This window comes from Glandiceps talaboti, chromosome 7, assembly GCF_964340395.1.
Source record: "Glandiceps talaboti chromosome 7, keGlaTala1.1, whole genome shotgun sequence".
NCBI classification, from domain to species: domain Eukaryota; kingdom Metazoa; phylum Hemichordata; class Enteropneusta; family Spengelidae; genus Glandiceps; species Glandiceps talaboti.
In genome coordinates, this window is record NC_135555.1 from 11193965 (window position 1) to 11220294 (window position 26330).

The following is a 26330-nucleotide window of genomic DNA, read 5'->3' on the forward strand; positions in this document are numbered from 1 at the left end:
CCAATTACTATAATATGCTGAAAAACCTTTTTTGCAAGTTAGACTAAAAAGTGATGTCAGTACATTAGTAATGAATCTTGGAAGTCCGTACATTGACCCCGAGTGGTGTATTTTATGGACTTGAGATTGTAAAGTGAAAAAAATGTGTATTTGATGTTGCACAATATTGGGGATGATAATTCTTTTTCAAATATGTGTATATCGAATAATGAATCTAGTGTAATACATTCGTCTATTTGTGATAAATTATGAATATCGGCGTCAGTACATTGACCCGTTTAAAGCGACTCAAAAACAGAATATATAAAGTGTGAGTTTGACAGTGTGGAAATAGATGTTTTATTAATATTTTGAATATGTTATTGTCGAAAAATAATAATAATTAATAATTTATTACATTATAGTTTTTAAAACAGGTGTATATATTTCACATTTGCATATGAAGTAAATAGACATATATGCAATTGTGTACTTAGTCCAGTGGTGATGACCATCTGGGCAGGAACACTTGGAATAAGGGGTACATTATCTTATATAAATCGCACAGCGAAGCGAAAATACAACTGACTCGGTCTCTCAGGTTCTCTTAACCTTCATCAGCTGTTACAACATATTCCGGGATGACCTACACAGCGTATGATATCAACTGAATCTTGATTGAATTACCTGTACTATTGAGAGACACACACTAAATGTTTCAGACGCTAAATCATGTATGAACAGATAAGTCACCAAGTCATAGTAAACGTGTCAACGTGTCTTAAAAACGATTTAGTGAGAGTTACACAATTTATCAGTGTATGTCAATCAGACGAATGGATTACTATATCTATGATTGACTGGACAGTAACGTCTGACAATATCGACTTCGATGTGTGACTTCACGCTTGAGTTCATCGGCAGCGAGTCTTCTTATTGAGATACTGGGCACGTAGGTAGACAGGTCTCAAACATCGCTTTGCTTGTAGCAAGAGTAATTCGACTACGTGGAAAAGTGATTTAGGAATTTGGTGGATTTCCTCTTTAAAAACAGTCACATTGCCGTACGGATGGAAAACACGATTACACAAAGCAAAGAAGTGCAATTTCGCGGTACGTACAGCAGTATACACGTTACACCAAGTGTGAATTCTTCAGGTTTTACCAACACCACCCATCCGAATTCTTGATGGTCATAAGGCTGTGGTGCGAAATACTTCTTGTAAGCAAATTTGAAGACATCAAATTTGGGAAGATCGAATGTTACCAAACAAGACCCACGTAATATGGTGCGAGTCGTCTGTCTGTCTGTCATAGAACCGTCAATGTAAATGGATAGTAATTGCATTTCTTGCTTGATCGGTTTTTCATAATCCTTCTCATCTGTATCATTACCTTGGATAAACTAGTAAAAAGCTGTTCTCTTCTGTGTACAACTTAAATCAATCCATTGTGACATAGTATTATTTGTTTTGTCTGTTTATATTTGCATACATAATACTTTTACTTTTTTGCCTTGAATTACACCTCAAAATAAAAAAAAGAAACTCACACATACAATGTGCAAGATATCCCGTTGTTTTATTTTAGTCAAACTTGATACATATCAAGCACATGATATACATTTTAGATATAACATGATTTCATTTTCCACTTACATTTATGCCCAGACAATGTTCTACCATCACCTTTTGTGGCACTGAGACGGCTAGCAGCAACTTGCAGTATCCTTTAGGCACTCGACAGGTTTGTGCAACTCATCGCTCAAAATCGAATGCGACGTCGCAGTAAAATAAAGTAAAGCACTGACTTGCGCCTGGAGGTGTTTAAGACATAAATTATAATACGAAGTAACCATTTAGAACCCATAGAAATAACACTGATGTCAGGAACAAATTGGCGTATGACATTAAAGTGTGATGTTTAATTCCATTATTTGTTACTTCACTTGAGGGTCATCTCGGTAAATTTATGTCTATATTTTTCACGGAATGCATATGTGTAATCGAAGGACCATCAAAGGTTTCTTCTTTTTTCACTAGATTAGAGATATTTAGAGGTGTATGTATGTATGTATGTATGTATGTATGTATGTATGTATGTATGTATGTATGTATGTATGCTGCATGCATGTATGTATGTATGTATGTATGTATGTATGTATGTATGTATGTATGTATGTATGTATGTATGTCTGTATTTATCCATGCATGCATGTATGCATGTGTGTGGGCGTATGGGGCTTGTGTGTATGTATGTGTACATGAATATTTATAGGGTGAGTGTGTGGGTGTTAGTGGACGCATGGATCGAATGCCTGTATCGCCTTTTGTCCCAAATATCGTGAACAAGAGATTAGGCACGATATAGCCAAGACCGTTTACTTTATTCTAGATACTCCAGTTTCCACTGATAAGCAGCTTAAGTGATTATACATGCTAGCAATGCAAGAATTTGAGTATCAGAACAAGTACTATCAAACTAAATCATATCATTTACACAAAATTATTATAAGAAAGCAAAGAAATATCAATAAGAATATATGTTCATATAAATAAAATCATTTTGGCTAAATGATATATATACAAACATATATATTAAGTTTATGAATATATATATATATATATATATATATATATATATATATATATATATATATATATATATATATATATATATATATCACGAGGCGTGATACTTTCTTAATTACATGTGCATGTCAAAGTACACGTAGCTCTTGTAATAGCGTTTGGCAAAATAGTGAAGGGTATACGTATTCAAAAGACCAACGTCCTTATCTGTAGGCACTCTATTGTCGGAACTAAAACGTAAAGGTCGAGTTTCAACAAACAGCCATGTTGGAATATCCGGGAGTTATGCAAACACTCAAACTTAGCAAATGACATACGTGGTATTTCCAACAGGATACAGTGATTGTTAAGTGGGCAGAACAATACTTTCAACGCGGAGAGTGTACTTGTAGTCGCTTAGCTTGATTGATTATGAATAGTATGCGTAAATAGCACTGTATTCTGTGAATGTAAAGACGAAATGATTGATGGCATGCTTCTGTGAACAAATCAACGATCCATTGACTATTAATCAAATAGAGTAAATTGCTCTAACATTTAACAATACACGTATGAGTACATGAATGTGAAAGAGAGAATGGGGGGGGGGGGGCTAGTTGATGCAGCGATAGTCCAGTTACTCCGCCACTAAAATATAACCCTATGAAAGTGTCGAAGTACACACAGACACGTACGGCTTTTTTAAATTTCTTTTTGTTATTTTATCGACATTATGACTTCAAATTGACCAGCAGCATAAATTTCAGAATTCCACTATTTCCTGAGTTGAAAAGCTGTTATGACATGAACATTTACTTATATGAGGCGAATTTAAGACAAAACAATTAGGTATCCAGTTGTCCCAACTTTAGAAAGTTTCACGCCAAAATGTGTGCCTATCTAATCCGTAGAGTAGGAACTGCTTGATTAATTTAGTCAGCTCTCGACGATTATTCTGTAATGTCCAATGAATGTCAGTCATACGGAAGAAAAACGTATTTGAATTGTATGCGGTGAGTAGTAGTTCTTAAAAATTGCAGTGTTTCTAAGCAAAGAGTTGTCTGACAGAGCTGTTCAAAAAGTTGATCTAGAACAAAAGCATGGTTCCATTTGCGTTATGACTTATACGATAACACAACTTTTACTTGGAAAACCTACTGATTGAATTGTGAGTCAGACTCTTTAAATGCTATCATTTGTGTTTTGAAAACTTGAATTATTTTGCCAAACTTGAACTTCAACTTGGAAACAGCGACATATATCCCTTGAATGAAAAAATTAAGGTGTGGTATACATAATGTTTATGTGAATGTCTTGTGGATATCATTAGTGTAGAAGGCATGGACGTAATTATTTTTGATGGAATCATTCTATATACGACGTGAACATGTGTGATTGATTAAAAACAACTGAACTACCTGGATATTGCATATGGGGGATAGAGTGGTTTTTACTGAGGTTAATAAAGACAATATCACCTTCGCTGTGTCACATTACAGGACATTGCAGAATTGGTCATCAACATCCAATATTCTAGTCTCTTCGACTACAAAAGTCATTATATATCTCTCGAATGATGTTTAGATAGCTAAGTGCGTTTACGGAGTCTCAGTTTAGTTCGACTATGTGCTGTAACAATTATACTTTTCCCGATGTCCCAAAGTTTCCACTAGTCTGATGAAGACCACCAGTAAAACACAAGTGTCTAGAAGGGCGTAAGATTCACAGAAAACACAGGTGTACAGTAAATCCATCCATACATTTTAGCATGCTGTAGTCTTGTTTATCCCACTTATTGAAGCTGAAACAAATAGAACAGGTTGAAATTTGACAAGCTATGTACGTATATGCTACTGGGAGGACTAAACGGGGAAAGTTTACGCGATATCTAAAAGACGGAATACCACCCGAGGCAAAACACAACACAAAGTTTGATAACAAATGACCCTCACATTACAGAATGCGATAACAACACAAAACACGTGCATGTCTGTCGGGTTGCTCGGCGGATTCGAATTTAGGTATTCTGATATCCTTGTACCACGGTGTACATGTTTATCTAAAAGGATGATTTATGAAATATAAATGATAGAGAAAAGATAAAATTGAGAACTTAAAAAGTATAATCAGATGTGACTTAAATTAATACACAATAAGTAGTTCATATTTGTGTTTTCCAAACAAGACGACCATATTGAGTGCCACCGTGAAAACCCTGTATTGTGTTTTGCAGTCAGTCGTACTTCAAGCGAAGCTGACGAAAATGCTACGAGTGCAAATACCCCGAGGACACCAGCACTAGCACTCACTCGTCATGGGGGTTTCTTTTATCACTACACAATATATTCAAAACAGCAATTTTAGCCGGAAAATACAACCGTGCGTTTGTGTGATTTCGTCACGTGTAAATGAATGATCGCGTGCTCATTTGCATACTGATTTACAATGGTTTCGGTATTACACCCACGGCTACGGTGCAAATCACCAATAAAGTATGCGCGTACCCATATATATAATATACGAATAATGGCTGCTTAATATATAAAAGTTCTCCATATGCTTGACATTTCGAATTCATATTTATGTGCTCAGATCCACGTACACGTGCATATGACAATCTTTGCTGACTAAGTGTTATGATACGGTGTGTAAAAAACCTATTATTTTTTCACCGAAAGAGACCCACGTTTAGCTTAATATTTTGCCTACCTTTAGTAAAAACAGAGTCAGATAACATGTTAACTTTAACATGTGTACACCAAGTATAAATAAAAATGACTCGTTTCAGAAATTAAACTTTAAACAGTTAGATATGTAGGTTATCTTCTGTTACCCGGATGGAATAGAAAATGTTCACCACTTTGTTATAAAATGTTCAATTCATGATGATGATAGAGATCAAGTATGTTCACAGCTGTAAATAGAGCATTTGACATGTGAACCGATTTGAATATTAAAGAAAAAAATCAGTTCACGATGTTTATATCGTATGGCTATATATATGCATAATGTTTTTTGAAAAAAATAATGTTTCTTTAGAAAAATGGGCCTGGGCAGGTGTTAATGTATTTCGTACATTTTATTATCTTTTTAATAATCTGCATTTTTAGTATAGTAAACTACTGTACTATTACAATTTTGTAACAGTTATTATAGAAATACAGCTATCCATTAGTGAATTCTATAGTTGTATCTGCCACAGAGTCGGAATAGATCAGAGAAAATGTGTGTAGGCTAGTTCAATTACATTCCATCTATAGAGTGAAGTGTGGCAACAGGGGTCGGACTACGTACTACCCTGTTCATTATTTCGCTGAATATTCAGGCAAAATAGTGTTTTATTTTGATGAATTAATAACAGAAATGTAGATACTGTACTACCTGACGACTTGATTAAAGTACTGGGTTTATATAGCACAATATTGTAATTGTAGGGAAAATGGAATCCTTATTGCGTCCACCATTCTAATTACATATAATGGAGCTGAGGTAATAGTTCTTGTTATCAAAGTGATGAGATATTGGTTATTATACCAACAATCGTGATCAAATTTGAAATGAAAATCCGAATGCAGGGTAATAGAATTGCCATAACAGTTAAGTAGAGTATGGTTACAATTTCTCTCCAGGGAGTAAATAAGCCGAGCAGGATGGGGTTCGAAATCTTTGCACAACTAATCAAAAAGGTAGGGATAGTGTTCGCGAGCCATAAGCCATTTTGTAAGGCGAGTCTTTCTGAGTATGTCTGTAGCAGTACTTCAGAGACGTTAGCTATGGCATCCTTTCTTTATACATGTAGATAGTCTTGCGACAACAACGCTCTCCTTGTGTATCGAGAAATCAGACTCTTGTATGAAAAGGCGTCCTGGTATTACATGCTTAAAAATAGTCAATGCTGTCATTATTTCCAATATTATATTCGAACTCAGGTTACGTTTTGTTTGAGGCGGCGCTTAACTATCATAGACGAGAGGTCCAAGATGGACAATTCCACGCGATATTTACGTAATATGACAGAACCCCACAGCCAGCTATTGGATGGTAGAGCATACTGAAGTTATTTTCGATTTCACGAGTGATTCGGTTTGTTCTGCCGCCGTATTTTCACGAGCGACAGTGACAGCAGAATCCAGTGGAAACGTTTAAAATGTCAGATATCTTCGATACATTAGTAAACATCAAGATCGATTATGTTTAAATACGGAAAGTTGTTGAAGTGTTGTTTACTCTTTGAAGTGAAAACATCTAACTAATTTGCATAGTTATGTGATAGGTAAGCGACTAATTTGGATAATTATTTGATAATCCAGAACTTTCGATGGTCAAGGAAAATAGTGCAATACTTTATAAACCAACAAACGTTTTTTTTTTCCAAAAAGTGTATAACAACCTGAAAGACGCGTATGTTTTCATCAGGGATTGGTTTGCATTAGGATCTATTTTATCTCAATTTATCTCATTTGCATAGCCAACTGTGAAAATACCGATTTTATTTCTGACTGTACATCAGCGTAGATAGTGGTACATATGTAATGATAATCCATACGGCTAATAACCGACACATATGACATAAGATGTGTACTTGCGTTGGAGGGTGCCGTGTACGTGTATACGTACGATCGTGCATACATATGTGTGTATGTATGTGTATATGTGTGTGCGTATGTACGATGTATGCATGAGGAAGAACAAAGCCATGAGGCTCGATATTAGTAACCAACACGATATCATGAAGACATGTACTAGAGATTTATGTACTATAGATTTACTTTCCTTTTCTTCCAGCAGTTACTGAACACCATAAATGTGACCTTTCCTGGATAATCTCGACTTAAAACATCCAACCCCCATAAGGACCATTTGACATTCTCTCATCTAAACATTAACACCTACAAGATAATGAATTCAATCTTATAACGTGACTATATCATTTCCTCCCTGCTTGTATTGAATAGTTTGTAACAGAAAGTCATTTATAAAGACACAATAGACAGAATGTTATCTCTTGCACTTTGACACATTAAAACAGCTGTACCTATTGTCTCTCACACGTGTATGAATTATAACCAATTAAACACGATACATCAGGGAAGGATGTAAAGTCTTATCTAAACATGTGATGCGTTCTATAGAGGCTAAACCTATACGATTGGCATTAGTCACTCGGATTTTTGTCACTGAAACTGGCGGAAATAGTTGAGCCGAAGTGCCCACGCCTTCGTATAGAGAATAAGAAAGTGTCTTTGCAGCTATAAACATCTGGCACTACCGTTCATTTTCCAAGAGCTCTATTCCCGAGGTAATTCCCATATATCAGCTACGTTTACAACACTACACATGACCATTCAGACATTTTAAGACAAAAAGCATATACCGTTTATCACAGCCATCTCACTCGACAATCTTTATAAACAAGAACATTTGTTTGTGGCCAGTTTGAACAATGTTAAGTGTGTGAGTACATAAAACGACCAGCTCTCCTTTTGTTGGTTGTATTTATGTTTTTACGCTGCCAATGCGATACATATCAGCACGCCTATCTACTGTAAACCATAAATTGTACATTAAAGGTCCATGGTAAAGTCCCTGGCTCTAGTATTAGCGATATTTTATCAGTTGAGCGCTAAATATTAAAGGTCAGGTTTTTAAACACATGTTCTTCCATTACAGCTTAGCTTATCATGGGACCCATAATTACATAGGATGACATACGATTATTATGTTTTGTAATAGACCAGCATTTCTATTAGCTCTGCAAGATTATAATTATTCCACCTAAATTTTAATCCTAATCCAATCTGAGCCTTTAAATAGGAAAATTCGTTTGTTCTGGACCAACTTGTTCTGTGTTGGTGTTAGCTGTTTTCCGCACCACTTGTATTCCTAATTGAAAATGGGACTTAGATTTAATGTTGATTCCAATGAACTACATAAGATATCAATACGAAAATTCCTTTACAGCATAAATCAAAGTAATAACTTTTCATTACATTCTTTAAAACGTATAAGTTCACTTAGATTATTTTGAAACTTGAACTGTGAATTGAATTATTAAGTGATTTTGAAACAAGTCATGCGCCATACGACTACTGGTACGCTTAGTCTATGAAGACCAATGAATGTAAACATTGATCGGATGTTAACTGTAATAATATGCTAGGACGCCAGTTTTATTACAGTTTCATTACTTTTTCTTTTTTTAAGGAGACACCTGTCAGCAGATGTTTGAGCTGTTATTCCGTGTAGTGACAGTGTTAATGGATCCCTATATTTGGTTCATTTGATTCGTTCGCAGTGAAACTTTGAACCTTTGGACGATAACTTAGAAAAGAGACGTGGAAGGACGATTCTACAGTCTTATTCAATGCACTTCACTTTTTGTTCAGTTCAGAGATGTGCGAACTATTATAGTTTTCGCTTATATTTTGGCTGAACTCGTCTTTGCTAGATGAACAGTTTATCGTTATATATCCATATGTTATCATTAATACGTTTAACACAAATATGTCTTTTTGTCATGTGTTTTTTGTATTAACCGTGAGAATATGAAAGGGTGTTTTCAATGTTTGAAAGGTTCAAGTTCACCGTGCTGACAATATAAAATGTGATATTATATGTTAAAAACTACAAACAACTAATCCATATTAAAAAATGCTGGCTCGTTTCCGTTGTTCTTGTCATTGTCATTGTTTATAAATCGTCAAATGTAGTGAAACTTTGAAATACAACTACGGTACTTATATAAACTTTTCAAATTTAATCTGTTCACTGTATAATTTTATTACACGTACTAAACATACATGACATATCTAACAAGTCAAATATTTAATGATATACTGTGAACGTGTTTGCTTAAAAGATGAAGCAGCAGTGAACACATGAAAAGTATCACCGCGACTTGCTATTTCCCGCCACGTCATAAACACAACAACTGAATTCAGCAATGAAAATAGATACTGGCATTTACGCACATTTCACTCTATGACGTCACGGAAGAATTCTTCGACCACGCGGAGACGTACTGCCGTGGAAACGGCGCGCCAGTATCCATTATTACGAATCACATGGGATGATAATGCGTCAACGAGACACAGCAATTTGATACCTGTGTACGTACATCATTGTCATTAACAACTACCTTATGGAAAATCGCCCCCATCTGCAGAAACTATTGTGTTTATAGATAATTGTTCGGGAAATAATGAAAGTGAAAATTATCTATAATGGCGATAATATTACAATTTGGAGTTATTTACTGAACGTTCTCGCTTCTCTTTTCACTATAGCGACTGCTACTTTGTGTTAAAGTATGCCAATAAACATCATCTACGTCTCCATTGCCGTAAGGAGGAGTTCGTGTCCAAAATGATAAAATATATGTATTTTTACACTTGAAGCTTTTGGGTTTTGATGCCATCGAGCTGCTTTCTTGTGCAAAGAAATAGCTGCAAAATATACTAGTACATTTATCAAAATTTGATAATTTAAAAACAAATACACAGAGATGGAGGATGGATAGATGGATGGATAGCTAGGTTGACAGACAGATTTGAAAATCTATTGAAAACATGGCATGCAGACAGAAAACTGTAAATTATTGAACATATACGTCAAAGAGTGGTAATTGATATGCGAAATATAACAATTTGTGATATTGTATTAAATCCCCGTCTTACCATAGCTACTATAGTTGTAAGCTTATTATGATGGGTTTTACAGTTGAAGAAATTGAAATGCAGATCTTGTCTCCTAAACTCCTCAAATCTTGATGTGGTCCATGTTTCTAAGTCCTTACTCTTAAAGAGTTCCAGACTTTCTTAGAGAATAAGAAACTTTAACCCACAGGAGTATTAGAATTGTATCGCCAGCTGCCCCAACAAGAAACACATCCTATAATAGCAATCATATAAGCTAACACGTTTTTTTTTTCAACTCGGTTATCACTGTGTAAGTCGTTGATTCGTTATTTATAGTAGTATATGATATTCTTTGAACTGTTAGTTTTCTAATAATACCCCTTACTATTTTGTTTACCGGTTCATTTATTTGAAATACAGTGACGTATAGTAAGTCCATTGTGGGGGTGGGGGTGGGGAAAATTGGGAGCAATTTTAGTTTTTCGCATCCTACACAATGATTTTTGTATTAAAATGTAATTACAAATGAGAGTTAATTAATGTATTGACCACTGCAATGGGTGTTTCTATTAACCAATTTATTATACATATAAATGAAATAGTGTTTTTAAAATGAAAACTGTAATCAAACAAGCATTTTGATTAAGCTGCTGAACACTATGAACTACCATTGGTGTTTCCATCGAAATGTTTGTTCTTATGGGTTAAAAAGTGTCAAACGTTAACGTATGAAAAATGTTTCTATGATACGATTTTATCAATTTTACAATTTCATTATGGTTTCAATTGGCAGTTGGTAGCGTTCACAAAGGTACACATATGTTCTCTGACGACTTACCTCTTGTTCCAGTTTGCATTTCAATTGCCATCTCATGTGGTTTGCAAAACTTGAATTTCTGTTACTCACAAGGCCATCGATTGAGGTCAAATTATGCATTGGGCATGAGTTGTCAATATTGAATTTGAGCGTGTCAGAAGGTTCAAATCATGGCGTGAATTCTACGGTAACATTAAGACGTCTAATTGACATGAGTAACTGTGCTCGGATTCCCAATGGACAGTCTCAGTCAATACGACTCAATTCGTTTGTAAGTCAAACAAAGCAGATGGCCGTAGAATAACGGATATCTAGTCTCGGTCGGCTGTAGTTGTTTATAAAACTATAACTATATTATTTTAGTAGTATCCTGAACAAAGTACAGTATTTTATATATATTGAAGATTATATATTCTGAAGTGTATATATAATATTATATATATATATATATATATATATATATATATATATATATATATATATATATATATATATATATATATATATATATATATGGGGCGTATATATACATTGCCGTTTATTATTAGCTATACTAACAATTATGTTATTCTACTCGTTTTCTGCATCTCTTGACGGCTTCATCTGTATTCCGTTATCACCTCCGTCACTAATGTTACCAATGTTTCTCAGGGACAAATTTACCGCCCCGCCGGGTCCAGAGTGTATGTAAGAGCAAAAAGTCCAAATGAAGACAGATGTACAAACAGAGTACATTAAGTCCGACTCACCGCCCATCCAGGTAATTAGCAACTGGATCAGTCTTCTCATGTACTTATGGAGAAGTCCAGTATGCGCTGATTGACACTGAAGTTGTTGACCTATACATATAGCCTAACGTGCTTTCTTGATTGTATCTTTTGATTTTCTTCGAACGTGTTCATGATTGTGCTTGTTTATGTAAGGTAGGTAGACTAAGTCACAATTATTTACGCACCACGGCAGTACAGTTAACTACCGTTCCCGTCCAAACAGAAGTGTACTTGGTTTAATAGTTATTTTCGATATCTCAAGATGCTCTTTGTTTGTTCTAACATCATTGTAATCAATACGAAACATTTCAGGCGATGTAAAAAGAGGAACATAGAAGACAATTTTGACATAAAACTAAATATTCTACAGTGCCATCATTTTTAGCTGTTTTAGAAGCGCTTGGCAAAGCTAATAAGCCAAATATCAATGATGCCATGACAGCAACTATAAAAATGAATGACACTAAAATATTCTCTTTAAAACAACAAAACAAACAAAAAATACCCCAAGGATTATTTTGACCAAAAGATTTAGATTTGTGTCGTCTATTCATTCCAAAATTTTAGTTCCACTCTCTTGGAAGGGCTTTTGGCTCAATTCGCCAATGGAATTTGGCGTACGTCTTGCATACAAGCAAATAGAGAACGTACTCTTGGGTCTTCTAAAACGCTTATTAATGACAGTCTAGAAACTCTTGTACGACTTAGATATAATTTGTTCACGAGAGATGTTACTGATCCCCCGACTCAAACTAAAACAACGTAATCAATTTGTCCTAGGGGTAAATCGGACTACAAATCTGCCAGGCCGTACAGAACACTCTTGTTTTATTCACAACGCGTATAGTGGTAATTTCAAATGGAACTATGTAAATGTAATTTTGATTCTAATATTTAATTTCATGGGATAATAGCGCGTAATTTGTAAAAAGGGAGACCCTGGGGTCATAATATCATTTTATAAATAAATGCGAAAATGGCAAGCAGAGTTTAAAAAACGCCACTGCACTCACAGTTCTTCGTGGTTAGCAGACTAAATATCTAACGGCTGTCGTGACTTTTGTAATTTTGGATAAAGGAGAGGGGAGTATGAATTCTTTCCTTTCAACAACAACAAATAAATCTCTCAAAATAGCTTCATTCTTGCTACCTTACGGCTACTACCACCATGACCACCAGCACTACTGTCAGACTACTAAATATACTACTTCTACGGATGTTGATGCAAGTAGGAAATGCAAGAAAGCAATATCATCTGAAACAGAGCTTCGTCCTGCTCACAACTGGAATGTCTTACTGACATTGCTACATTTTACTGCCCTGTTCGACAAATATCTTATTAAATAATATCATAATATAGCTACATTGTATCGTCTGGCTCAACAAACTTACTAACATTGTTACATTTCATCTAGGACAAACAAAACTCATACCACATTTGCTAGTTAACATCCTCTTTGCGTGAAAATCCTTTTATCTTAGCAGATTGTTACACTGTAACAGATTTGGCGACGTCGATCTTTCAAGATAATGGTATTTCATGTACACAAAATATAACAATGTCACCAGGTTTTTCATCAAGCTAGAAGATGAAATGTAGCAATTATATCAAGATTGTTGCCGCGCCAGACGACGACCTGTTTCAGATGACATGCTTTTCATCGTAATGACCAATCATTAGAGTCATATCTAGAGTTGCCCTCAATGTTGTTATGAACGAACTAAATGAACTCTACTTGAGTTATGTATAAGTCGTTGACTTATGACAAACCCAGCACAACTAGTATATCATGTACATATTTTTATGAACAAGCGATTTGGAACGCGTGATTTCATACATACATACATACATACATACATACATACATACATACATGCGTGCGTGCATGCGTGCATGCATGCATACATGCATACATGCATACATACATACATACATACATACATACATACATACACACACACGCATGCATACACTACACACACACGCATGCATGCATACATACATACATACATACATACATACATACATACATACATACATACATACATACATACATACATACATACATACATACATACATACACATACATTCTTTTACTTAAATGTTTTACTGTAATTAAACTGTTTATGCGAGTTTACAGGTATATAATGTGTTCCCACATGCCTGTACACTGCACGTCGAACACATCATGAAGTTTCGAACCAGTGAGCTTTGTCAGCTTTCTATTTGTCACACTTATGTATAATTCCTCGTAAGACCAATCACCAAACATAAACACCACAGTGACTTGAGGTTTTAGCCATTTATTCACATTTTGATTACAGGTATACGTAGATCTCTTGTCAAACTGACAATACACCATGTACACGTACTGTCTAAATAGTATTGCTTTGAACAGGATCTGTACGAGAAAAACCGATGCGCTTTGAAATATGACGCATCTGCCGCATTTGTACTACCCTAGCAAAGGTTACTATAGAAACCAACTGATCTGGCTAGTTACAAGCGTCCAGGGTCTGTATATCATTTTCTTTTGAGCACTTTGATACAACTGCATTTAGTACATTAGTTTTAACAGCTACATATATATACAACAATGAAGGGCCCCTGACACCGTGATTTATTCGAACTGACAGCGTGTATCTTACATGCTATCCTGTACATAATACATTCTATTTACACATGTAAATCCACAAATATTGTAAAAAGTCTCTCAAATTCAAACAATTCGGAGCAAGACCTGTACAAAGGATTCGCGGAGACAAATTTCAGTTTTTGTTTCGGAGGAAATTAAGACAGATTATTCTGTTTGTGTGCTATCACCATTTCCATTGAAGGGGGCATGGTTGTATGACACCCCCAATCATTGCTGGATACATATGACTGTGCATTTTGAATAGCGTTGATATCGAAAAAGCCTTGAGGATGAATAGATATGGTTTAAAATATTCCCTCGCTTGTGTAAAAGTGATGTAAGAGGCTTTTTGGTTAATGAATTTGAAACATGAGTGTATCCCCTGTTTCCTTTTGACAGGCAATTATTTTATACACATTTCAAACATGTCATGTAGGCTCCATATTCAGAATTCGTAGGCCATAGGCAAAATACAATACATGCGCGTAAGCGTTGAATCAGCATGAATTTACCAAAGACAATCAAAGACCAGCTTTTACCCATGTCTAACCTCAGTAAGAGACGAGATGGTCAACCTCTCAAGCCTTCTCTCCACACAGCCTGCATACTCAGAAATTAAAAAAAAATAGTATTTTTGGCCACTCGTCATTTTCAAATCAGAACATACTAGTAATTAACATATTTCATGTTGACATCCGAGGTTATTTGAACATTCAAGGTCACATTTCCGTATATGGCCAACTGGGCTACATCCGTGTAACTTGACACAGTCAACATAATGTATGCATCATGTGACTTATCATGTAATTATTCGTTATTTGTTATTCAACCAATCAGCTTCTTAGGTATCCATAAAGAACACTAAATTTGCATTATTGAATTTGCAGGCTACGTGGCGAGAACAAATGCACTTGCCACTGGTTGACCCGCCCAACCTACCATGGAGGTTACCCTTTGTCCTAGCCAACTATTTTTCCTTCGTAAGTGAATGTCTCAATTTGCATTAATGTCACTAATGAGAAAGCTGATTACAACGCTTATGCACCATTTGACCATATAGCTAAGTACTATATACGCATAGACCGAAATAAAAAAATATATATTTTCCCAGATAATCAAAAATAAAACAGAAAGGAAGATAAATTTGACCTTAAAAGTATAAAACTTATATGGAGCTGGTTGTGCGTATGAACTGGTAGTATATCATAGGGTTGTTGAGAAGGTGCATCAAAACCGGAAATGACGATACCTTCTACTACTTACTAATATAAAGAAAGCCCGATGTAGTGATCACCCAGTGACACCTTAATGTACAATTTACTGACACCCAACACAGACAGACTTCTACGACTAAGCTATTCTGAATTAACATACAGTAAAATGTGAGTGTTAGGTGGCCAAAGTTTGCAACGACTTCTTGCCATTTGTCCACCCTACAAAATTTTCTTCTGGCGTTTTCTCCTCTCGCGATATTTGCATACTATGACAAAAGCTACAGTTTCCAGGTAACACAGTCTGTGACAATTATTATTTTTTGGGGGAGGGGTTGGAATTAAACTACGAAACGGTAATAATTACACCACCTATATGAAACTGATTAACTAGCAAACACTCTTTGGTAACCACAATCTGCAATTTTATGTCGCACAGTGTGAATTTGTCTTCGACAAGTCAAGAATAAACGGATGCTTAGCACTTTGTGAATACGAAACGTCATCACGAGAGGAGCGTGCAAATAAAACGAGGCTGTGTAAAGATCTACTGTGTCGTTCGATCGACAGAATGAATAAAATAACCATTACGTGATTCAATTGCTTTTATGTTATGACATGGAATTACAAATAGAAAGTTTTCTTCAAATTACTCAATCAGCTCACTTATGAAACAATACAGAATCCTCAAAGTAAACAAACAAATTGCAGACTGTGTTCCTGTAATACTTGCGATTTCAGTTGCGGGGAATCTTACATTAAAGTCAACGATGTAATGACTGCCGATACCCCCTTAATAGGCACAGTCTCCAGATCGGTGTGCTCATCACGGCCAGATTATCGGCAATCTCCTGTAAATGTCCGTTTATAGGTACAATTTGAAATCGTAAAGTTTCTGAGAAATTGACACACATCTCCTTTCCTCGATATAATACTTCGTTTATTTTAGGAAGTATCGTTGTTAAAGAACAGTACCAAGCAAAACCAGTTGTCCCGATAGAACAATGTAAAATCCGAACCAAGCAGTGATTGAAGACGCTGTCCCTGTATATAAAGAGAAAAAAGGAACCCATCACGAGGTGACATAATGTAATAACATGTATACATTATTATTATTTAATCAGATAATTAATCGTATATTCAATTGAGATGGTCATACATGGTTGAGAAATGATCATTTATGTTGGATTTTTAATTAATTAAACAGCTTTACTTATATGTTCTTAAGAAAAAAAATGGAAACAACATGGACCAAATCGGCCTTAGTAACTCCATAATTGCAAAAAAAAAAAAAAAAAAAAAAAAAAAACATTTAAAAAGAAATGTGTAACATGTCTTCGTAGAAGACACAGCTATTCAAATACTTTACTTCTATGTAACTAAATGGTGATATGATTCTAAAAGAAATTCGTGGCAACAAATAGCTTTTGATAATTGAGCCTCGAAGTAAAAGTCAAGGTCAAAGGTGAAATCTCAAACGAGATTGAACATCTAATTTGACTAGACACTTGGATGGAATCTCCATGTATTAACGTTGTTGAGTTATGCAGTAAATCATGATTAAATCTGAACATCATTCAGTTAAAAGTTATCAACACCAAACGTAATGCATATATCATATATTTTTCTTCTTCTTTTGCTCTGTATTCCCTTTAGCCATCATTTTGAAAGAAATTGGCCACACATACATGCACATGCTACAGACTGTTTGCAATGTGCAAGAAATAGCTTCATATTGATAATCGACCCATGAGGTCAAGGCCAATGTCAAAGGTATCTGTCTTACAAGAAAGCTTGCATGTGATTATATAGAAATAAACACTTGAATGGAGTCTCTATGTATTGAAGCTTTTAAGTTATGCAGTAATATATTGATCTATTACTCCAAATATGACCGCCAGTCAGTAAAAAAATAATATGACCACCATCAGTAAAGTTTGTGTGTATTTTTCTTCTCCTTTATTACATGTGTACATGATTTAAAAGAAGTTGATGACAAATAAATATGACATGTATGTGATAGGCAAGAAATGGCTGTATTTTAATAATTGTCTCTGAAGGCCAAGGTCAAAGGTCAATGCCTTAAAAGAGCGATTGTATCTGATACGGGGTTTAGGCACTTGCATGGAGTGTCTATGTATTATTTTTTTAGTTATGCCATAAAGATTGATTTTCACATTATAGCCGCCCTTTGGTCAAATCTGCATATGTCGCAAAACAAAGGGATTTGCGTATGTCCCATATGACATGTCACCTTTGTGCCAGGTTTGAACAAAATCAGATATGGAATGTCTGAGAAATGTTACGGACAGAGGCACGCACGGACGGACGGACGGACGGACGGACGGAGCCCTTATAATAGTCCCTCTTTGCTAGACTAAAATGTTTGTTATTGTATGTACCGGAAGTAGTTTGTAAAGAAATTGCGTAAACGCAAGTAATCACTTGTAAAGACAAATAATCAAACTATTAATGCATATAGAAAAGTGACAGATCTTATCTAAGTAATTACTTTACCCATTTTATAGACAAATCACTTCCTGTATTTATGTATATGTGCAATTATGGCATTCTCTCATTCGTTTAGGTATATATCAATAATTGTAACATGGTATGTTTAGTCCACAAAAACGGTTTACTTAACTAGTAGTAGAATAACTAGGGCGAACTGACCCAGAGTTTCATACAGTACTCATTAATATTCATAAGCCTAGAAAATGGGAACACATGTAGGAACAAATTCTGGGCGCGCTGGGACGCACGTATAGTACATTTTCTTTTTTTGTAATGCATCGAGTTACAAAGTGGACTTGGTGTATGTTGTACCAATTATTTATTCAGGCAGAAAAACAGACAAATCTTTCTATTTATTAAAAATTGCAAAATAAAATGACCATTTCTCATCCATATTGATTGCAATTTTGTACGTATACATTCAACATTCATAGTTGAACATACTATGCTATGCCATGCTGTGCTGTGCTGTGCTGTGCTGTGCTGTGGTGTGTAGTGCTGTGCTATATCCATACAATGCAATGCACTGAATGCAATGCAATGTAGTACAATACAAAACAATACTTCACACGTACAATAAAACTCAGTACAATGTACTTCGGACAGTATAGGGCAGGGCAGGGCAGTGAAGTGAAGTGCAATGCAATACTATATAATGCAATGAAAGTCAACACAATCTGTAATCAGAAACTGAAGTATCTGTAAACTATACAAAATATTAATAGAAGTTAAGATATATTCATAGTTAATAAATAAGAGTGAACTCAGCAAAGCAAAGCAAAGCATATACTCTGTCCAAATAATCCATTAAAATCTGAAATAGCCGCAGGGTTAAATAGAAATCAGTTTTGAATGTTGCATCGTATGACTGATGGCAACTCGCCTGGAATTCGCCATTTCGATTACAGTGTAATAGTGAATACACCATTCCAATGAATAAACGCCTAGGTTCAAATAGTGCGCAGTAATAAAGCAAGCTCAGGCAAGATAGTTCACAGAAACAAGCTAAATGTACGACAAACATGTGCGTTTGGGTCTTGTGTACTGTACTGTAGTGTAGTCTAATCTAGTGTAGTGTAGTGTAGTGTAGTCTAGTGTAGCGTAGTCTAGTGTAGTCTAGTCTAGTCTAGTCTAATCTAATCTAGTGCAGTACAGTGCAGTGCAGTGCAGTGCAAAGAGTAGAATACAGTAAAGTGTCGTAGAGTAGGGTAGGGTATGGTGCAGTGTACTGCAGTACTGTACAGCACAGCACAGTACAGTACACTACAGTACAGTACAGTACAGTACAGTACAGTACAATTGACAGTACAACTGTGGTATTCAATTTGTTTTCAATGATTCTTTTGAAGGTAAATATTTAAACGTCGCCGTAAACGACTTAGCCTTTCAACACCAACATATAAGACTTGAATTGAGCCTTGCACGTCGCCACATATTTATTTCATTAATCTCACCGACACACTGTGTATGTAAATATATTGTTTTCTTTTCTCTAACTTTTCAGATTCGCTGGAAAAATTCTCCCCAGTTAAGATGTACGGGTAACTTACCGGTGCTTAACTTATCTGTACTGTCTTCAACTTGCAAGATATCCGAACCTAAAGCAAAATATCACAGTTAAGCAGGCAAGTGGTGACGGCATATTTTTGACTGTTTTTTTTTATATCCGGCGTTTCGTGCAAACTTTAAAAATCAAAGCAAATGCATCAATTGAGTAATTTTATTGAAAGTTAAAGGGGGTGATTCTGAAAAGTACTACTTTCTGACTGGATTCATAGCATATAAATACCAACACGAACTGTATCGCCACGGTACTAATACAGACTGCACGAAAAACAGGAAGCGCTACACGCACTTACATTTACCGTCTGTGTAAATTAACGAGTACTCACACGCAAAATGAGTAAAGACATGATAGATGCATGACACAGATTGTAAAGAGTAATGTGCAACGCATTCTTATTTATAATTAGAGAGTCACTATACCTGCAGATTTTGATGTTGCATTGCTGACGTCACTTGGAGTAATACCCAGACTTCCAATATCGAATGCTGACGTAATCGTTTCAGTGCTCTCGTTTTGATTTACAGGAGCTGGCGCGTCGTTTCCTCCAGTCTCTGTTCCCCATGCCGGTAAATCATCCAAGGGTGGCGCGGGGCCAAATGGCGGCATTATTGCTTCAACGTCATCTTCTTCTGTACTTACATCATCAGTTCCGGAGACGCTCCAAAAATCTGGAAAAATATCAGCGTAACATACGAAAATATATATTAGAGCCTGCAGAAACAAATGCTACTTACACGAGTATGCTAATTTTTTTTCATAGAAGCGTCATGTCGACACTTGGCGCCAGAAATTAAGGCGGGAAAATACAGCGATGTCATTGCACTCGCTATTCATTACTGTACTTATTTTCCTTCGTCATTTATCACCAAGATCACTTTACGCGTACGAGTAATCTTCTACACCTGCAACTCGTGTCTTATTGATAGTGTTTTGGAGGAATTTAGTCAAACAGGGCCCCTGGTAACCATAAATCCCCTTCTTTAAAGTACATGTGACAGCGTTACATATAGGTTATACAGAAATCACGAGTCTTTACGACCACCAAATACATGTACTTCGTTCGGGCACATTTGAGAATGAACTGTCACAGTGTTCTTTCTTGAATGTAAATGTGTATATGTTGTACAGTCAGTCCACTGTGTATATGAACAATACTGAGGTTATGGAATTATATCAAACCTATCTACTAAACAAAATAAAATATCAGTGGTCAAGTTGATCATGGTCTCATTTGTGTGATTATAATTTATGAAATTTATATTCAGTTAAAGCTCTGTGATGATTTTTTGTGTATATGCGCTAAATGCGTCATGACTGGAGCCCACTTAGTGACGATCGCACAGTGTCGCACAAGCTCAACAAACGAACATCGTTTATTCAGGTCGAAACCCCCTTCCCCCTAACATGATTGTAAACATATTAAAATACTACCAGGATCCAGTACCCAGCATCATCTTTTATCAACTTAACAACATCTCAGTGGTAAATACGAAAAACTTTTACCATTAAAGGAACGACAGCTTTCCGTCGAAATTAGGTTAGAAATAAGAAAATGAAGTTCAGTAACCACATTGACTCCAGATCCTCTCCTCCTAAACGAACGAAGTTCGCTTACTGAGCTTATGTGATATTGTGCGATCGTCCCTTTGTTGAGTCGCTTTAAAATGTGTCGTATTATGATTACGTAATAGTATTAAGGATTTTTTTTTTGCTTTTGGTATTTTTTGGCAGAAGGATATTGATAAAAGATGATTTATTTATTTATTTATTTATTTATTTATTTATTCATTCATTCATTCATGTATTGTTCGTTCCTTTTGTTTGTTTGTTTAATGTCTATTTGTCTATTGATTTATCTGTTCATTTATGTGTGTATGCAAGAATGTATTTATTCATTTATTTGCTTATTTACTTTGTGGGTGGAAACACAGGACTAGCAACTTCGATCGTTACGGTCTGGACCATGTTAACTCCTATTTTTAGTGTTTACACATGTATATCAGGCCTGTGCACATGTTGTCATCAATGACCGGTACACAGATAATTCAGCTGACTAGAAGTGACTGTATTGGGTTGTTTCCACTATATGTTTGGTTTATGACGAAGAGTTAATTACAGGTACAGGGATTTGATTCTGCTTTCAACCATTCGTACATATAGTACTATTGACGTAATAGTGTAATATTGGGGGTTTAATACATTGTATGTTACTGTATTGTAAAGTAAATAAAACATCGTTAATTCTCAATTCTGACTTTTCTATCTCTTTTGCTTACTGCCCAATACACTATATTTCAAGTTTATATCAGAGAATAGTTAAGTTTTTTGAATAATGTGACACTATAATATTTTGATGAGGTGACAAAAATTGGAATGTAATGAACGGGATGTTTCGGGAAATCGTCATTTATCTTTCTTGTATAATTTGACAAGTAGCATTACACACAAGCAGCTATGTGCTTCGACAAAGCATACACGATGTCTATTTATTGGTACTGTAACAATTTTCAGGGAATATATTGTTTTTTGTCTGGTCGAAAAAATATACTTCAGTTACATCTGTATAGTTAACATGGTGACAGATTCAACGCCAAGCTTTCGCTCAAGATATAAACTTGCCAATGCACTACCTACAGGTTATATTGACCACTAATTTTAACAGACATAATGTTTTTTCATAAATAATTTACCAATTGTTAGTGAATATATCTGTATGTATTTGGTGAAAAAAATATCTCAGTTGCAGCTAGTGAGGTTTAAATTAGAATGCACCTCGGAAATAAATTGTTTCAACTGTTTTCTGTGTTCAAAAAGACACAAACCAATTCTCAGTTCAAGTCGTCTCCAAATTACGCGTATACGCCATTTTGGAATCCAATATGGCTGCCAAGTACTGTTTTAACTATATTGGAAAACAAAAGTTTGTCGATTTGAAGACGGCGTGCCGCCAAGTTTTCTTTTATTAATTCAAAAGGACCAATAACAAGTTACAGTATCACACAGTTTCGAGAGATTTTAAGAATTTTACTTTTATATTTAAAAACATAATGAAAGTTGGTATGCCTACTAGGCAGTCTTTCTCGTGCTTAAAAAGCTCCGAAAGGTAATTTTCAGCAACCCTGGTCATTTTACAAAAAACTCTTAACTAGAGTTACAAATATTAGTGTATCATAGAAAAAAGGCAAGAAAGCTTGTTAAAGTAAATTTATGTACTACTAACTCAGATATTTTATGACATAAAAAAAGGAAACTAGTTTGATATGCCGTGACCGATTTCACTTAAGCTTAAGGAAATATGTAAGTGGGCCAACAGGGTCAGTCGGATTCCTCGAATTATCATATCATAATATATTAACAAGTGTTGAATGTGATTGAATTACAAGTGACAGACATCAAATCAAAACTGAGTAAACATGGGTCAAACCACTGTATTTTCTCTTTCTTTTGACATGCAAACCATTTACGATGCATGTTGTTTGTATAGAAGTTTGCCAATATCTTTTACGATCCTCTCCCTTTGTGAATAAATGTCCAAACATTTACATAATCCATCATGTGTCTTTTCACTGGATTGTTTATTTCTGATATGAGTATCCAGAAGTATTTCGCTCAAATTACTTCGACATTCTAGGAGTGTTTTGAACAGGCTGCCCAACGGAAAGTACCCGTGTAGGCCCAGCCATGGCTATAAGCCAGCGTACGTAAGGGGGCGCTGGTCACTTCCGTCTGTGCGTCAAACGTATCACTTCTGGGGGTAAACAGGCGATGTTTTAACTTTGGGTCATATATAGTTACAACTTATTGTTTTATATCTCCCAGACTATTATCATTAACAAATTTGCAGTAGATGGACACTTATCAACACTTCAATTAATAGGGTTTGCTAGAGATAGGCGTGCTGATATGTATCGCAAAGGGCATCGTAAATACATAAATACAGCCGACTAAAGGAGAGCTGGTCTTTTTTATGTACTCAAACTGACCACAAACAAATGTTCTTGTTTTTAAAGATTGTCGAGACAGATGTCTGTGATAAATAGTGGGAATGTCTTAATGGTCATGTGTAGTTGTAAACGTAGCTGATATATGGGAATTACTTCGGGAATAGAGTTCTCGGAAAAATGAACGTTAGTGTCAGATGTTTTAGCTACAAAGACATTTTCTCATTCTCTATACGAAGGCGCGCGTGGGCACTTCGGCTCAACTATTTCCGCCAGTTTCAGTGACTTGAATCCGAGCGACTAATGCCAATCGTATAGGTTTAGATTTTATAGAACGCATAACATGTTTAGATAAGACTTTACATCCTTCCTGATGTATCGTGTTTAATTGGTTATAATTCATACACGTGTGAGAGACAATACGTACAGCTGTTTTAATGTGTCAAAGTGCAAGAGATAACATTCTCTCTATTGTGTCTTTATAAATGACTTTCTGTTACAAACTATTCAATACAAGCAGGGAGGAAATGATATAGTCACGTTATAAGATTGAATTCATTATCTTGTAGGTGTTAATGTTTAGATGAGAGAATGTCAAATGGTCCTTATGGGGGTTGGATGTTTTAATACGAGATTATCCAGGAAAGGTTACATTCATGGTGTTCAGTAACTGCTGGAAGAAAAGGAAAGTAAATCTATAGTACACATATCTATTGACATGTTTTCTTATACAACGACATCTTGCACGTTACTAATATCGAGCCATGTGGCGTTGCTCTTCCCCATGAAATCAGCTGATGGGCATGTGTATATGTACGTCCGTCCGTCCGTCCGTCCGTTCGTCCGTCCATCCATCCATCCATCCATCCATCCATCCATCCATACATACATACATACATACATACATACATACATACATACATACATACACACTCACATACACATACATACATACACATACATACATACATACATACATACATACATACATACATACATACGATTGTTTATCAATGTATAGTATAGTTTTGAAAAAAAATATTGCACTCAACTCAATTTATCTCAAATATATTAATAAATAAAATTATTGTAGCGACGACTGCAAAATTCATTATAGATCAGAGACGATAGTGTTTGATATTCTTTTTGTTTTGCATTGTAATCTCTCAGCTGTATTGTGCTTTTGGCTCACATGACCTCCTTTATTCGTTCTTATGTATTTATGTAACCCTCCTCCGGGGATAAACGGAGGTATGTTCCGTTATTCGAATATAGAAAGACTTGAATCATTAATATATATATATATATATATATATATATATATATATATATATATATATATATATATATATATATATATATATATACGTGTGTGTGTGTGTGTGTGTGTGTGTGTGTGTGTGTGTGTGCGTGCGCAGTAAACATACAAAGGGCACTTCAGTTTCTTTTCTAACTTAAGCAAGGTTTGCACAGCTATAAATGATATGGGTTATTGTAGAAGCGATAGCGAGTCAGCCTTTTTATCATGCCAACAGCGTGTTTAATGAGACACCTCCATTTTCCTTTTGTAAAGGATGCCCCATTGTGCAAATGGGATTTATGAACAAACAAAAAAACGTCTTTAAACTTGAAGGCCTTAGAACAGTATAAATACGGGACAAAAATCGGAGATCGGAAATATTGCATCGGAGGGTGGGCTCAGTCGTCGTGTGATTCTTCGCTTGAAGAGTCTATAACTACAGAGGAGTAGTGTTAGTAATGTTATCTACATACAGTTGTAGGGTATGGATTACGTTGGGAAAGATAACTAGTACTTACAAATAATACTCACCGTTAAATAGATATAGAAGACACAGAAGGACCAACGTCACATCTCTCTTGAACATTATTGTTCGATGATTTGTTTGTCCAATTCACTCAACTCTGCCAGTGTCGCATAAACCCTGCTACGCATAGATCGCTACAATGGCATTGGTAATAATGTCATAAAAATGGAAAGAACTCATATAGACACACACACTCGCTATCAGTACTGATGAACACTGGAGGAGCAACAATATCGTGTATTTATCAAACTTCGTCCTTGTTTAGCCTCTGGTAATTTTGTTTATCTCCAGTATACGATTACAAAGCAAAAATGAAATCCGGCAAATCTTCCCAGCGTCAGAGTTCAGATTATTCTGGTCTGTTGTTGTTTCAGCCTGGAGCGATTTTCAGCAAAAAAAAAAAGAGTCGTAGATTAGGAACTAAATGCCAGTTATCGACGATTTAGTTGTTGATGTGTTTACGGAATTCGTAGTCAGTTCCTCCATACATGGTTTCAGTAAGCCGCTGACCTGTTAGTTTTGATGTTCATTAAAGAGACACATCCCATCAGAACAACAAAGCCTGAAAGCTCATCGAAGAGTAGACGGGTATGCCCAAGTGGTTTGCCTTCTTGATCGGAACTGACACTCCGTAAACGTACTGTCTATAGATACGAGCTAGTCTGGGGAATCTATTAGAATACAACATAGGATAATTACATGATGTTAATTAACAACCTATGTGTTGTGACAAGATAGCAAATATATGGGTACTGAGGAAGGAGACGGTGCTGCGCTGTCCGTTTATCGATGCACCAACACGTAGAGACTTAATATGCATACACACTACCCAAAGGTCCGTGTGATGATTTGAAACTCACA

The 26330-nt window shown here is 35.6% G+C and overlaps 2 protein-coding genes across 2 annotated transcripts in view; both read right to left on the bottom strand.

The window, feature by feature from the left end:
- LOC144437926 (CMP-N-acetylneuraminate-beta-galactosamide-alpha-2,3-sialyltransferase 2-like) overlaps nucleotides 1-11055 on the bottom strand; it is a 38182-nt gene extending 27127 nt beyond the window's left edge. The window contains exons 1-2 of the mRNA XM_078126960.1: nucleotides 11025-11055; nucleotides 10226-10365 (exon numbers count right to left, since the gene is read on the bottom strand). Of these exons, the coding sequence (XP_077983086.1) occupies nucleotides 10226-10365; nucleotides 11025-11055 (171 nt within the window). The remainder of the gene's footprint in view (nucleotides 1-10225; nucleotides 10366-11024) is intronic.
- Nucleotides 11056-16541: 5486 nt separating this feature from the next.
- LOC144438332 (uncharacterized) lies at nucleotides 16542-25696 on the bottom strand. The gene is made up of 4 exons (XM_078127405.1): nucleotides 25475-25696; nucleotides 20122-20370; nucleotides 19686-19733; nucleotides 16542-16665 (listed from the first exon to the last, which is right to left on the bottom strand). The coding sequence occupies exons 1-4, from the start codon at nucleotides 25527-25529 to the stop codon at nucleotides 16583-16585; spliced, it is 435 nt and encodes a 144-aa protein (XP_077983531.1). The 5' UTR covers nucleotides 25530-25696; the 3' UTR covers nucleotides 16542-16582.
- Between the last annotated feature and the right edge of the window lie 634 nt (nucleotides 25697-26330).